Source organism: Salvelinus namaycush, chromosome 1 (assembly GCF_016432855.1).
Source record: "Salvelinus namaycush isolate Seneca chromosome 1, SaNama_1.0, whole genome shotgun sequence".
Classification (NCBI taxonomy): domain Eukaryota; kingdom Metazoa; phylum Chordata; class Actinopteri; order Salmoniformes; family Salmonidae; genus Salvelinus; species Salvelinus namaycush.
In genome coordinates this window covers 14,848,807-14,862,393 of record NC_052307.1, presented here as the reverse complement: position 1 = coordinate 14,862,393, position 13,587 = coordinate 14,848,807, and the positions used below count along the sequence as shown (strand labels likewise).

Here is a 13,587-nt window from a genome sequence, read left to right as displayed (position 1 = left end):
TGAGTCAGCCAGTCAGTCAGTCATTGAGCCAGCCAGCCAGTCAGTCAATCAGTCATTGAGCCAGCCAGCCAGTCAGTCAGTCATTGAGCCAGCCAGTCAGTCAGTCAGTCATTGAGCCAGTCAGCCAGTCAGTCATTGACATTGAGCTAGCCAGCCAGTCAGTCATTGAGCCAGCTAGCCAGCCAGTCAGTCATTGAGCCTGCCAGTCAGTCAGTCATTGAGCCAGCCACTGAGTCAGTCATTGAGCCAGCCAGCCATTGAGCCAGCCAGCCAGTCAGTCATTGATCCAGCCAGCCAGTCAGTCAGTCATTGAGCCAGCCAGTCAGTCAGTCATTGAGCCAGGCAGCCAGCCAGTCAGTCATTGAGCCAGCCAGCCAGCCAGTCAGTCATTGAGCCAGACAGCCAGTCATTGAGCCAGCCAGCCAGCCAGCCAGCCAGCCATTGAGCCAGCCGGTCAGTCAGTCAGCCATTGAGCCAGCCGGTCAGTCAGTCAGCCATTGAGCCAGCCGGTCAGTCAGTCAGCCATTGAGCCAGCCGGTCAGTCAGTCAGTCATTGAGCCAGCCGGTCAGTCAGTCAGTCATTGAGCCAGCCAGTCAGTCAGTCAGTCAGTCATTGAGCCAGCCAGCCATTGAGCCAGTCAGCCATTGAGCCAGTCACACTGAGAAATCACTAGCTCAACACGGCCAATTGAAATATGGTACATCCAGTACAGTATCAGCCCGAATTCGTGACTATAGTCAAGAGAAAAACAATATTGGTATCAGGCTTTAAAACGAAGACAGCAGCTTGCCATCAAAAAAAGGCACCAGTCTATTTCCTATTTCTCTTCCTTAAAGATAGCTCCACTATTTCCTGGTTGCTAAAATTCAAATAGTTTGTTAAATTTCAGTTTATGTGACAAAACTAGCAAGGATAGTGTAGAGCAGGGGTACTCAACTCTTACCCTACAAAGTCCGGAGCCTGCTGGTATTGTGTTCTGCCTAATAATTAATTGCACACACCTGGTGTCGCTTGTCTAAATCGGTCCCTGATGAGAGGGGAACAATGAAAAAATGCAGTGGAAGTGGCATCGAGGTCCAGAGTTGAGTTTGATGGGAGTAGAGAATCATTGTACCATCTAAACCTCTGAAATATATTTTCCATAAACAAGAATACTGTATTTTCAGCTGTTTGAAGCTGGTGTACAAAGCCGAAAGTAAAAGACGCAAAAACTAAACTTAAGCAATGGAAGCATAGAAATAGCACACATAGAACATATCTACCACTTCCTAGACTTGCTTTCAATGAGAATGACAGATCTATAAACAAACATTTCTATGTGAATTTGGACGGATCGCCCAAAAAGTTACATATTGAAGCTTTAAATAAAGCCCAAACAAAGACACTAGTACACACACACACACGAAGCTGAGAAGGCTTCAATGCGACAGGCTGGCCTGAGGGTCCCATGTCTCTTGGTATTAGTGTGTCTCTCTGTTACAGAGCTGTGTGCCACTGTAATTAAGTAGGCCACTGCCTGTACTGTACAGTACTGCCCTGAGCTGGAACTAAAAGATGACCTGGAAACCCTTCCAATGGCTAACCAGGCGACGGAAGAGACCACAGAAACACTACAGCCCTGGAGGGGGTTCTCTCGGTTCACTGTTCTGTGCATCTCTCCGATGCAGGGTGAGTCTTTCGAGGCAAAGGCGACCCGGGTTAGCAAAACCAATGCCTCAAAGACAAAGGAGGTCCATACAAATGGCAATGTCACAACATAATGTACAGCTATGGAATAAGGAATGAGCCCATATTGGCTCCCCATACAGTCTTGATAATGAAATGGTTGTTAGGGTACATGTTCAGAAACGGTCAAACAAATCAAATCACCATTAGAACAGATACAGCATATAGGCTACTTCAACCTCTCTACTTGAGTCCATGCCACTATAGAAACAAAACATGACAGTGTGTAGTGGAGGTGGCACCACTCTGCTGCATGGTCATTTATAACGTTCACTCAGTGGGTTGTGTGAGCTCATTGAGGGGAGTGGACCTGTCAGTGACTGGTGTTGACGACAGCCCCCCAGTCTGCTTGTCTACACCAGTTGTTGTTCCCAACCAGGGGTACTAGGACCCCTGGGGGTACTTGGCCTATCCACAGAGGGTACTTGAGAAGATTCACGAGACTTTAGGCTTACTAGTAAAATGCATGAGTGTGTACTTCAGGGGTACTCCGGGTAGACAAAAATTCAGTTGGTGGTACAGTAAACACTGGTCTACACTACTAGAGCCAGGAGCTTGGATCCCAGTTCCAAACATACCCACACAAACAAACACACCCTCAAAAGTAACAAACAGTATTCAAGCATGTACGGTCCACTGCATCATACTCCAGGATAGCTACTCACACAAGCATTGCCACTATCATGCTCCAGTGCCTTGTGGTTGCCATGAGAAAGATGTCCTCTTCCTCCAACCCTAGGCTAATGGGCAGGTGTAATGAGGGATGAAATCTCCAGACAGCACAGCGCAGCGCAGCTCAGCCAATTCTTCCCACCTCAACAAGAGCCTGTACTGTGTGTGCAGGTTAAGAACCACGTAAAGCACTGCATAATTCACAGCTACAGTATAAAGCAGCCAGCAGCCATGCTACTGACAGTGTCATTCCACTGAGCAGTGAGGTGTCATAGCCCCACAATATGAAGGTTGGGGAGGACATCACACTGTACAGTATGTGGATTAGCCCATTGTACAATACAAAGCTTATTTTTCCTGTGAGAATTTACTGACCTTGACACCATAGAGCGGTTAGTGAATGGAAGATAGCCAGTGCACATTAATAGCCTTGTGAAGAGTGTGTGGATATGAGTGTGCTTGTTCGTAGAATGAAATATGTGTTTGTGTGTGTACAGTTCTGTGAGTGGGTGTGTGTGTAGGTGTTGTGTGTGTGTAGGGGGTTGATAAATTGCATCTCACCTGTCATTGTCTGTGGTCTTGAAGCCCGGCAGGATGTTTCTGAAGCTGCTGTTGCGGTCCAGCTTGGGTTGGCTCTTGGTGCGTTTGATGGAGCCCTTTAGTCGGCGGCTCAGGAAGCCCTGGACAGGGACAGAGGGGCGTCGCCGTGGCCCAGGGGGGAGGAGAGACCAAAGGGAGAAAATTCACTCACAGCCCCATTTCATTCAGATAAAACACAAAATAAATGGTGGAGCAACAAGAGAAAATGCTATTGATTGAGCTCTGCCTCTCTCTCTCCCCCAGTCTCCTCTCGTCCGTGGCATTCGGAGAGAGCTGTGCATTGTCGTGTGGATCTCTCCTGCACATCTGCTCGCTGTGCACACACAGCAGAAGCAGCCGCGTTAATGTGCGACTCCCCTAAATCCCTGTTGCCATGGAAACAGTATTCCACGTAAAACGACAGGACTGGAGCGGCCGCAAGGTGAGAGGGGAAAACTGAGAATGTGCATTTGATAGGCTGGAGAGATTAGAGCTCAACTAGAGTTGGATTATTTCTAAAACCTAGACCCGTCTGTGTCTCCTGTGGTTGTGAGGGGAACAAAACAAGATACAGCCTCAGCCACAACCATGTGCGGCGATAATGATGGTGCTGCAATGTTAAACATTAAACAAGGCTTCTTCCCTGTACAATTAATGCATTTCCTTAATTACTATTTGAGCAAATGGTTGAACTATAGTCTTTTTGCAGCCATTTAAGAAGACCGTGGGTGGAAAGCAACAAAGGAGGAACGGAAGGCTTTGGGAATTAAGGATAAAAGACAATCACCAGACATTGTGATAAATAAATCCAATAACAGCTTTTCACAAAGATCGGTCTCACACACCAAACAAATTAACAGTTTGCAGACATCACTCCATAGCTAATGTAGTTGCCCTGTGCATACATTTGTGAAATGGAAGAATTGTCGACGCTAGTCTGCTTCAAGGAACAACATGAAAATATCCATCTGCATTATTGTGCTCATTAAAAGAATTGTCTATTTCCTTCTAGAGCAACCATGGGTAAATTCTCCCAGAATTCATTTAGTTATTATTACTTGTCATTTTACAGTCTACACTATATTTGTGCCATCCGCATTAGGCTACACCGATCCCCAATTAAATCACATGAGCTCCCATGCAAACAGAGGAACTCTTTAATGTATCCAAGAAATCTGTGACACTAACCAGGTTTCCATCCAATCTTTTTATGCTTGTAAATTACATGTTGGATCAAAAAATTCACAACAGGCCTGCAGGTAAACTTTCCAAAATGTCGACCAAACCAAAATACGCTAGACAAGGTGGGATCTTTTTGAATCAGTAAAATTAATTATGCGAGAAATGGCAATGGAAAAGTCTTTATGCGCAAATATTTATATGATAATCATATTGAAGTAAACTTGGAGGGACGCAATGATATGGTGTGTGGTCCTCCCACTAGACTCGTTTGGGAAAGCATGTCGTTTATTAGGCTACAGATGAAATAAATACATTATCTTCACAGGGTGTTGAAAGTACAAGGTGATGAGCTTGATGTTCCTTTCCAACAAACATTGGGGGTCTTATTCGGGTGACATGAACGGTGCTTGCTGCCGTTTGACAAATAAATCTCACTCTTTTCCATAATAATCTATACCCGCACTGTATCTGCGAGCTGTTGGCTAGAGCGCACGTTCCAAGACCAGAGTGGGAACATTCGCTATACAATGCAAACATTTGTGACAAAACCATCAGTAGAGTTGAAATAAGATGAAAATAAATTTAAATCGTATTTCTTTATTTGGTACTTGAGAATTAAGCCGCAAAAGTAATTTTTTATGTGCACTACGTCATCACGCACATCCTTTAATCTGCAACAAGTCAGTTTGATGGAAACATGTGTGGTGGGAAAATGCTCATATTGTTTTTATTCCAATTATACAATCTTCGCGTGAAAATCTGTCGCCAATTGGATGGAAACCTAGCTACTGACAAGTAAAATGCACACAAGGAGGGAATCATTCATGACATCACATTACAGATATTGAACATAGCCTAGCCTCTCGATGTTGAGCTGACTTGAGGTTGGGTTTTACTGGTTTCAGTCAAGACTCCCATTTCAAGCAAATCAGTTCTTCAAAAGACCCAAACGTTTCTGCTTCTGGTAAATAAATCATCCCTTCCAATTATGCCAGTCTCTTGGGAGGCATTACTCCTTTCCTGCTGTAATTTGTGGGGAATCTGGGATCTCTATTCTTAGGCTTTCCCCTCCTATGACATTTGCAGAGAGACTGGGAGGCGAATTATTGATTGTGCTTGACAGAGCTGGAGGAGAGAGAGGTGTTTGATGATGCAGCAGACCCCAGCTCCCCTACAGAGAACCTCTGGGTGAGGTAGGGTAGAACAGGGTGAGGAAGGGTAGGGTGAGGTAGAGTGGGATACGGTCTGGTGAGGTAGGTTAGGGTTAGGTAGGGCATGTAGGGCAAAAGTAGGTAGGGCAGGGTGGGATGGGGTAGGGTGAGGTGGGCTAGGACAATGTAAGGGCAAACTAGGACAGGGAAGGGGGAGGTAGGCTAAGGTAGCACAGGGTGGGGTAGGGTAGGACAGGGCAGGGTAGGACAGGGCAGGGTAGGACAGGGAAGGGGGACGTAGGGCAGGTAAGATAGAGAAGGACAGGGTGAGGTAGTTATAAGGACTGGCAAGGTAGGGAAAGGCAGGGAAGGGTATGGCATGGTATAGGGCGAGGAAGGTAGGGTAGAGCGAGGTAGGTTGGGGCAAGGTGGGGTGGGGGGTATGGCATGGTAGAGTAGGGGCGAGGTAGGGTTGAGTGAGGTAGATAGAGCAGGTTGAGGAAGGGAAGGACAGGGTGGGTAGGGCAAGGCAGGGCAGGGTACAGTGAAGTAGTGTAAGGCGAGGAAGGCAGGGTAGGGCGTGGTAGGGAATGATAGAGTAGGGAGAGGTAGGGTAGGATAGGGCAGGGTAGGGTCAGGCAGGGTAGGATAAGGTAGGGAGGGACAGAGTAGGGCAAAGTATGGTAAGGCAGGGTAGGGTGAGGTGAGGTAGGGCTGGGAAGGGTGAGGTAGGGCATGGCAGTGTAAGGTAGGGAGGGGCATGGTAGGGTGAGGTAGGAAAAAGGGAAGGGTGAGGTAGGCAGAGTAGGGTAAAAAGGGTAGGGCAGGGTAAGGTAGGATAGGTGGGGCAAGGTAGGGTAGGGTGATGTAAGGTAGGGAAGGGTAGGTAGTGCACAGTGAGGTAAGGTAGGGAAAGGTAGGGCAGGTAGGCAGGTAGGGAATGATAGAGTAGGGTGAGGTAGGATAGGGCTGGGTAGGGTGAAGTAGGGAGGGGCAGGATAAGGCGAGGTAGGGTGAGGTAGGTAGGGTAGGGTGAGGTGGGGCAGGATAAGGCGTGGTAGAGCAGGGTGAGGACGGGTAGGGGTGGTAGAAAGGGCAGGGCGAGGAGGGGTAGGGCAGGTAGGGTGAGGTAAGGTAGGGCAGGGTAAGGGAAGGAAGGTAGGGCGAGGTAGGTTAGGGTGAGGAAAGGAAAGGCAGGGTAAGGTAGGGTAGGGAAGGGTAGGTAGGGCAGGGCACAGTGAGGTAGGGTTACGCGAGGAAGGCAGGGTAGGGCACGGTAGGGTAACGTGAGGAAGGCAGGGTAGGGATAGGTAGGGAATGATAGAGTAGGGTAGTGGGAGGTAGGATAGGGCATGGTAGGGGTGGCAGGGTAGGGTAGGTAGGGCGAGATAGGCCAGGGCAGGGCAGGATGGTAAGCACAATGGATGAACGATGATTAACCCTTGCTTTTATTTTTGTCCAGACTGCGGTGCTGCATGTGAATTTGCCCAAAAAAAATACATTCAGGGGTTGGGCGCATGCCATTGAGTAGTGGTTCGACTGATCTGTCCAGTAAGTAGGGCCTAGAAGCTGAACCTCAAATCAAAAGACTCACTGCTGTGAGTGGAAATTCTAACTCCAGATTTGTATGAATGAGACCTTTGGGATATCCTCTTCTCTGTTCATGTCTCCTGCTGGTTCTCATAGGGACCACCTGCTGGCGGTATTGAGATTCTATAGCCCCCCCCCCCCCCCCTTCTGCTCCAACAAGCTCCAGGACCTGTTTAATTAACATCACTTCCAACCCCCTCCCTTCCTCCCTCCCACTCAGAGCTCTGCTCAGTGCAGGATGGCCAGCCTCCCTCTAGTCCCACAGAAGGACAAGAGATGATTAGTGGGAGGAGCCACAGCATGCCAACACCATCCTGTTTCATCCTACGGCTTTTATTCATTGAGTGAATCATTTCATTCATACTTTATCCCATTGGAGAACATCCTGAAGAGAGACACAGAAGGTGAGGGGAGATTTCCGATCGATACTTAGGCATTTTCCTTAAAGAGAGAGATTGGCAAATTACAAATATACAATGCGCTTTTGAACGCATCCTGCGCAAAGCGCAGCACTGTATTACCAATGGTGACATATTCCTAAGGTATGGACGTCTCTGGTGTAATGGGTTATCCGTCACCATGCCGTAATCAGCCAATGAATCTGACTAAGGTATGACGAACCACAGGGAGGGAGGCGCTCAGCAGTAATGTCACCGTATTAACCTGCTCTTCGGAGGACTCAGCCAGGATGGCATTGGGAGGCACCGACCTCTGCACAACAAGAACTCAACAACAGAATGCCAGGGCTTTATTTGGCTGTGAATTCTCAGTCCTCTCCGATACCCAACAATCCATTAACAATTAATTGTGACCTGATCAGATATCTGCTGTCTCTCCCTCCAATGTGACAGTTGGGAGCCAAAGTGCCATCAGATAACATGGAGCTGGTTCTCTGGCACCACCAGCCTGACCTGAGGGCTCCTCCATCCATTTACCCTATCTAAACAGTCAGGAAGGTCACTGTGCTTGTCAAGATCCAACAGAATAACAGTAAAGGAAGCCCACTGATTAGTAGCATGACTGTCACGTTCGCTGTCTTCAAACTCCCTGTCATAGATGAGCCAAGGCGCGGCGTGCTTGTAATTCCAAATGTTTTAATAAAGTGAAACCTTCACAAAAAAACAGGTAAACAGAAACCGAACGTGACGCAACCATGGCGCACACAAACACACAGAAAATAATAATTACCCACAACATTAGGTGGGGAAAAGGCTGCCTAAGTATGATTCCCAATCAGAGACAACGATAGACAGCTGCCTCTGATTGGGAACCACACGCGGCCAAAAACAAAGAAATAGAAAACATAGAATGCCCACCCAAATCACACCCTGACCTAACCAAATAGAGAAATAAAACGTCTCTCTAAGGTGAGGGCGTGAAAATGACATTACAAACAAAAGAGCTGTGTGTGTGTGTGTGTGTCTGTGCACCAACTCCCAGATCACCTGAGCAATCACACTTCCTACATCGGCTCTCAGTGGAACTCACTAACCTGATCATATTCTGTTGAAGTAACATGAACCTTCCTTTCGGGGGTAAGGGCATAATCTACCAGTCTTGCCTCCATTCATAGCCCAAAAGATTTTCTCGGTTGACAAAAGTATAAAAATGTGGTATTGTACTTACAGTATTTTCATACGCTTGGTTTATACAGAGCAGATGTAAAATACACTGAACAAGAATAAACAATAGGAGTACAGATATGAATCTATTGGTAACAGATACCTTCAAAAAAAGGTAAGGGCGTGGATCAGAAAACCAGTCAGTATATGGTGTGACCATCACATGCCTCATGCAGTGCAACACATCTCCTTCGCATAGAGTTGATCAGGCTGTTGATTGTGGCCTGTGGAATCTTGTCCCACTCTTCTTCAATGGCTATACGAAGTTGCTGGATATTGGCGGGAACTGGAACGTGCGGTCATACACGTCGATCCAGAGCATCCAAAACATGCTCAATGGGTGACATGTCTGGTGAGTATGCACACCATGGAAGAACTGGGACATTTTCAGCAAGAATTGTGTACAGATCCTTGCGACATGGGGCCATCCGTGCATTATCATGCTGAAACATGAGGTGATGGCGGCAGATGAATGGCATGACAATGGATCTCAGGATCTCATCATGGTATCTCTGTGCATTCAAATTGCCATCAATAAAATGCAACTGTGTTAGTTGTCCGTAGCTTATTCCTGCCCATACCATAACCCCACCGCCACCATGGGGTACTCTGTCTACAACGTTGACATCAGCAAACCACTCGCCCACACGACGCCATACGCGCTTGTCTGCTATCTTCCCGGTACAGTTGAAACCAGGATTCATCTGTGAAGAGCACACTTCTCCGGTGTGGCAGTGGCCATTGAAGGTGAGCATTTGCCCACTGAAGTTAGATCAAGACACTGGTGAGGACAACGAGGACGCAGATCAGCTTCTCTGAGACAATTTCTGACAGTTTGTGCGGAAATTGTTTGTTCACCACAGGTGAATAAGCCAGATGTGGAGGTCCTGGGATGGGGTGGTCACACGTGGTCTGCGGTTGAGAGGCCGGTTGGACGTACTGCCAAATTCTTTAAAACAACATTGGAGGTGGCTTATGGTAGAGAAATTAACATTCAAATCTCTGGCAACAGCTCTGGTGGACATTCCTGCAGTCAGCATGGCAATTGCCCGCTCCCTCAAAACATGAGACCTCTGTAGCATTGTGTTGTGTGACAAAACTGCCCATTTTGAGTGGCCTTTTGTCCCAAGCACAAGGTGCACCTGTGTAATCAAATTTTACCTTACCGTGAAATGTTTACTTACAAGCCCTTAACCAACAATGCAGTTCAAGAAATAGAGTTAAGAAAATATTTACTAAATAAACATACTAAATATTTACTAAATAAAATTACAAAACTATAATGAGGCTATATACAGGAGTTACCGGTACAGAGTCAATGTGTGGGGGTACAAGTTAGTCAAGGTAATTTGTAAAGTGACTACGCATAGAAAATAAACAGCGAGTAGTAGCAGTGTAAAAACAAAGGGGGTGTCAATGTAAATAGTCTGGGTGGCCATTTGATTAATTGTTCAGCAGTTTTATGGCTTTGGGGTAGAAGCTGTTAAGGAACCTTTTGGTCCTAGACTTCGCGCTCCAGTACCGCTTGCCGTGCGGTAGCAGAAAGAAAAGTCTATGACTTGGTTGACTGGAGTCTCTGACGATTTTATGGGCTTTTCTCTGACACCGCCTATTATATAGGTCCTGGATGGCAGGAAGCTTGGCCCCAGTGATGAACTGGGCCGTACGCACTACCCTTTGTAGCACCTTATGGTCAGATGCCGAGCAGTTACCATACCAGGCGGTGATGCAACTGGTCAGGATGCTCTCGATGGTGCAGCTGTAGAACGTTTTGAGGATCTGGGAACCCATGCCAAATCTTTTCAGGCGGAAAATATGTTGTCGTGCCCTCTTCACAACTGTCTTGGTTTGTTTGGACCCTGATCATTTGTTGGTGATGTGGACACCAAGGAACTTGGAAGCTCTCGACCCGCTCCACTACAGCCCCGAGGATGTTAAATGGGGGCCTGTTCGGCCCTCCTTTTCCTATAATCCACGATCAGCTCCTTTGTCTTGCTCACATTGAGGGAGAGGTTGTTGTCCTGGCACCACACTGCCAGGTCTCTGATCTCCTCCCTATAGGCTGTCTCATAGTTGTCTGTGATCAGGCCTACCACTGTTGTGTCATCAGCAAACTTGATAGTGTTGGAGTTGTGCTTGGCCACGCAGTCGTGGGTGAACAGGGAGTACAGGAGGGGACTAAGAATGCACCCCAGAGGGAAACCAGTGTTGAGGATCAGTGTGGCAGATGTGTTGTTGCCTACCCTTACTACCTGGGGGCGGCCCGTCAGGAAGACCAGGATCCAGTTGCAGAGGGAGGTGTTTAGTCCATGGGTCCTTAGCTTAGTGATGAGCTTTGTGGGTACTATGGTGTTGAACACTGAGCTGTAGTTAATGAACAGCATTCTCACATAGGTGTTCCTTTTGTCCAGGTTGGAAAGGGCAGTGTGGAGTGCAATTGAGACATCTGTGGATTTGTTGGGGCGGTATGCAAATTGGAGTGGGTCTAGGGTTTCCGGCATGATGGTGTTTATGTAAGCCATGACCAGCCTCTCAAAGCACTTCATGGCTACCGACCTGAGTGCTACAGGGCGGTAATCATTTAGGCAGGTTACCTTCGCTTCCTTGGGCACAGGGACAATGGCTGTTTGAAACATGTAGGTATTACAGACTCGATCAGGGAGAGGTTGAAAATGTTAGTGAATCCACTTGCCAGTTGGTTCGCACTTGCTTTGAGTACATGTCCTGGTAATCCGTCTGGCCCAGCGGCTTTGTGAATGTTGACCTGTTTAAAGGTCTTCCTCACACCGGCTACAGAGAGTGTGATCACACAGTCGTCCGGAACTGCTGGTGCTCTCATGCATGCTTCAGTGTTGCTTGCCTCGAAGCGAGGATAAATGGCATTTAGCTCGTCTGGTAGGCTCGCGTCACTGGGCACCTCGCGGGTGGTTTCCCTTTGTAGTCCGCAATAGTTTTCAAGCCCTGACACGTCCGATGAGCGTCAGAGCCGGTGTAGTAGGATTCAATCTTAGTCCTGTATTGACGCTTTGCCTGTTTGATGACCTGGTGCCAGTGGGTTTGGCGACGAATATGAAGCGAGGGCCAGCCAACGAGAGCATACCGGTCGCAGTGGTGGGTAGTATATGGGGCTTTGGTGACAAAACGGATGGCACTGTGATAGACTGCATCCAATTTGCTGAGTAGAGTGTTGGAGGCTATTTTGTAAATGACATCGCCGAAGTCAAGGATCGGTAGGATAGGACATTGAACACCACACATTGGCTGTTCCTGTAGGCTGAATAATAGAACAGCTATTTCCATGTTAAAATGTTATGGGATGCATTTTCTCCATTGTTATTGATGGTAGGCCACTCTGGTAGACCGTCATTATAAGAAAATAGCCACAGTAGCCTACTTGGCCACTTAAAACTTTAACTTAAAGCGGGTACAGCCTCAGTGTTCACAGTAAACGCGTGCTGGAAGTTGCACAGAATTTTCACATTTAAATTTGCGCTCAGATGACCTGAAATTTGCTCAGTGCTGGAAAAACTTCAGTGAACATTGGTGGCAAAACATATATTTATAGTGATTTCTATGGGTCTTCCTCTATTCTGATTGTTTTATACTGTTCAATTCAACCCCACCAAAAAAAGTCAGCATTTTCATCAATTTCTACATTTCTTGCACTCATTTTAGATCATTTCCACACTGCCACGGAGGGCGGCATGATATGGGCAAACAATCTGGACCTTAATTTTGACCAAATGTTGCAATTGCGATTTGACTTGTGATTTAGCGCAAAACACTTGGATGAACTGTTGGAATCATGGATATAGAATGATCATAAAAATTCTATAGTTAGAATATAATAGCACTTTGAATACAGTGTTTGACATGACAACAAATGAAAATGCCAGGGAGGAGTTATTGTGACAGGGTAGGAACCAAAGTGTTGACAAGTGTTTCCTAGGGGACCCTATAATCTTTGGTTCTCTTTTAGCTACTTCATGTAGCTAACATTCTTGCTTTGTGTTGTCCTCTGATTTAGAAGGTACTGTTGCACAACAAACATGCAGGTCTACACCATCACTAGTATTATCAGGCTGTATAGCTAGTTATGTTTGCTCTGACTCAGTACATTTATTAGCTAGCTAGTGATTAGCAATATCAGCTAACAAGACTTAGGCCCAACTTACTAAGACAAACTAGCTGTTTGCAGATGTAAGAAACACGAACTAAGTGTAATTGTAGAACTCTAGTGGATGTATTTTAAGAAGCAAAGTGAAAACAGCATCAATGTCATCAACATTGTTTCATGTGCTGCATTGACCATGCAGAAACTGAACGCAAGTGACTCGTGGTAGAGGAACAACAAATTCACTCCTTGAGTGACAGGGGGCGGGGCTAGGTCTGTGTGGAAAACGGAATGGAGAGAGAACGGATATAGATGACTCAAGAAGTGAAGTAAACTATACAAATTGACTTTATACATAGCGTATCACATTTAACAAACCAAACATTCAAATACTGTTACAGAAGTAAAAACCAAAACCGGTATGTGCAGCAATACCGTTATATCGTAAAATCCGGTATTCAGCCCAGCCCTACCAACATGTACATATTACCTCAATTACCTCGACTAACCTGTATCCCCGCACATTGATTCGGTACTGGTACCCCCTGTATATAACCGTATTGTTATTTTACTGTTACTTTTTTTAACTTTAGCTTATTTTGTAAATATTTGCTTAACTCTTATTTTCTTAAATCTGCATTGTTGGTTAAGGGCTTGTACGTAAGCATTTTACAGTAAGGTCTACACTTGTTGTATTCGGATGTTTGTGACAAATTAAATTGTTTTGATTTGATACATTGAAAGAATACAAACAAAACTTAAGATGGAAGAAACGGAATCATTTTGAACACTCTAAAAGAGATTGAAGACTTCATTGATGGAAACCCGTTCCGGGAGAAATGGAATGATCTAAATGGAAAAAAGGAAATGGCAACATTTGGATAGATCACTTTGAAAGTCTCTATGGAATAATACCATCAGAAGACATTACTTTAAACCCCAAATACAAAA

General features: G+C 46.1%; 1 protein-coding gene across 1 annotated transcript in view; it reads right to left on the bottom strand.

The window, feature by feature from the left end:
- The window catches only part of LOC120053949 (disabled homolog 2-interacting protein-like), a 71,507-nt gene that overhangs the window by 49,714 nt on the left and 8,206 nt on the right, over window positions 1-13,587 (bottom strand). The window contains exon 3 of the mRNA XM_039001281.1: window positions 2,960-3,078. Within this exon, the coding sequence (XP_038857209.1) occupies window positions 2,960-3,078 (119 nt within the window). The remainder of the gene's footprint in view (window positions 1-2,959; window positions 3,079-13,587) is intronic.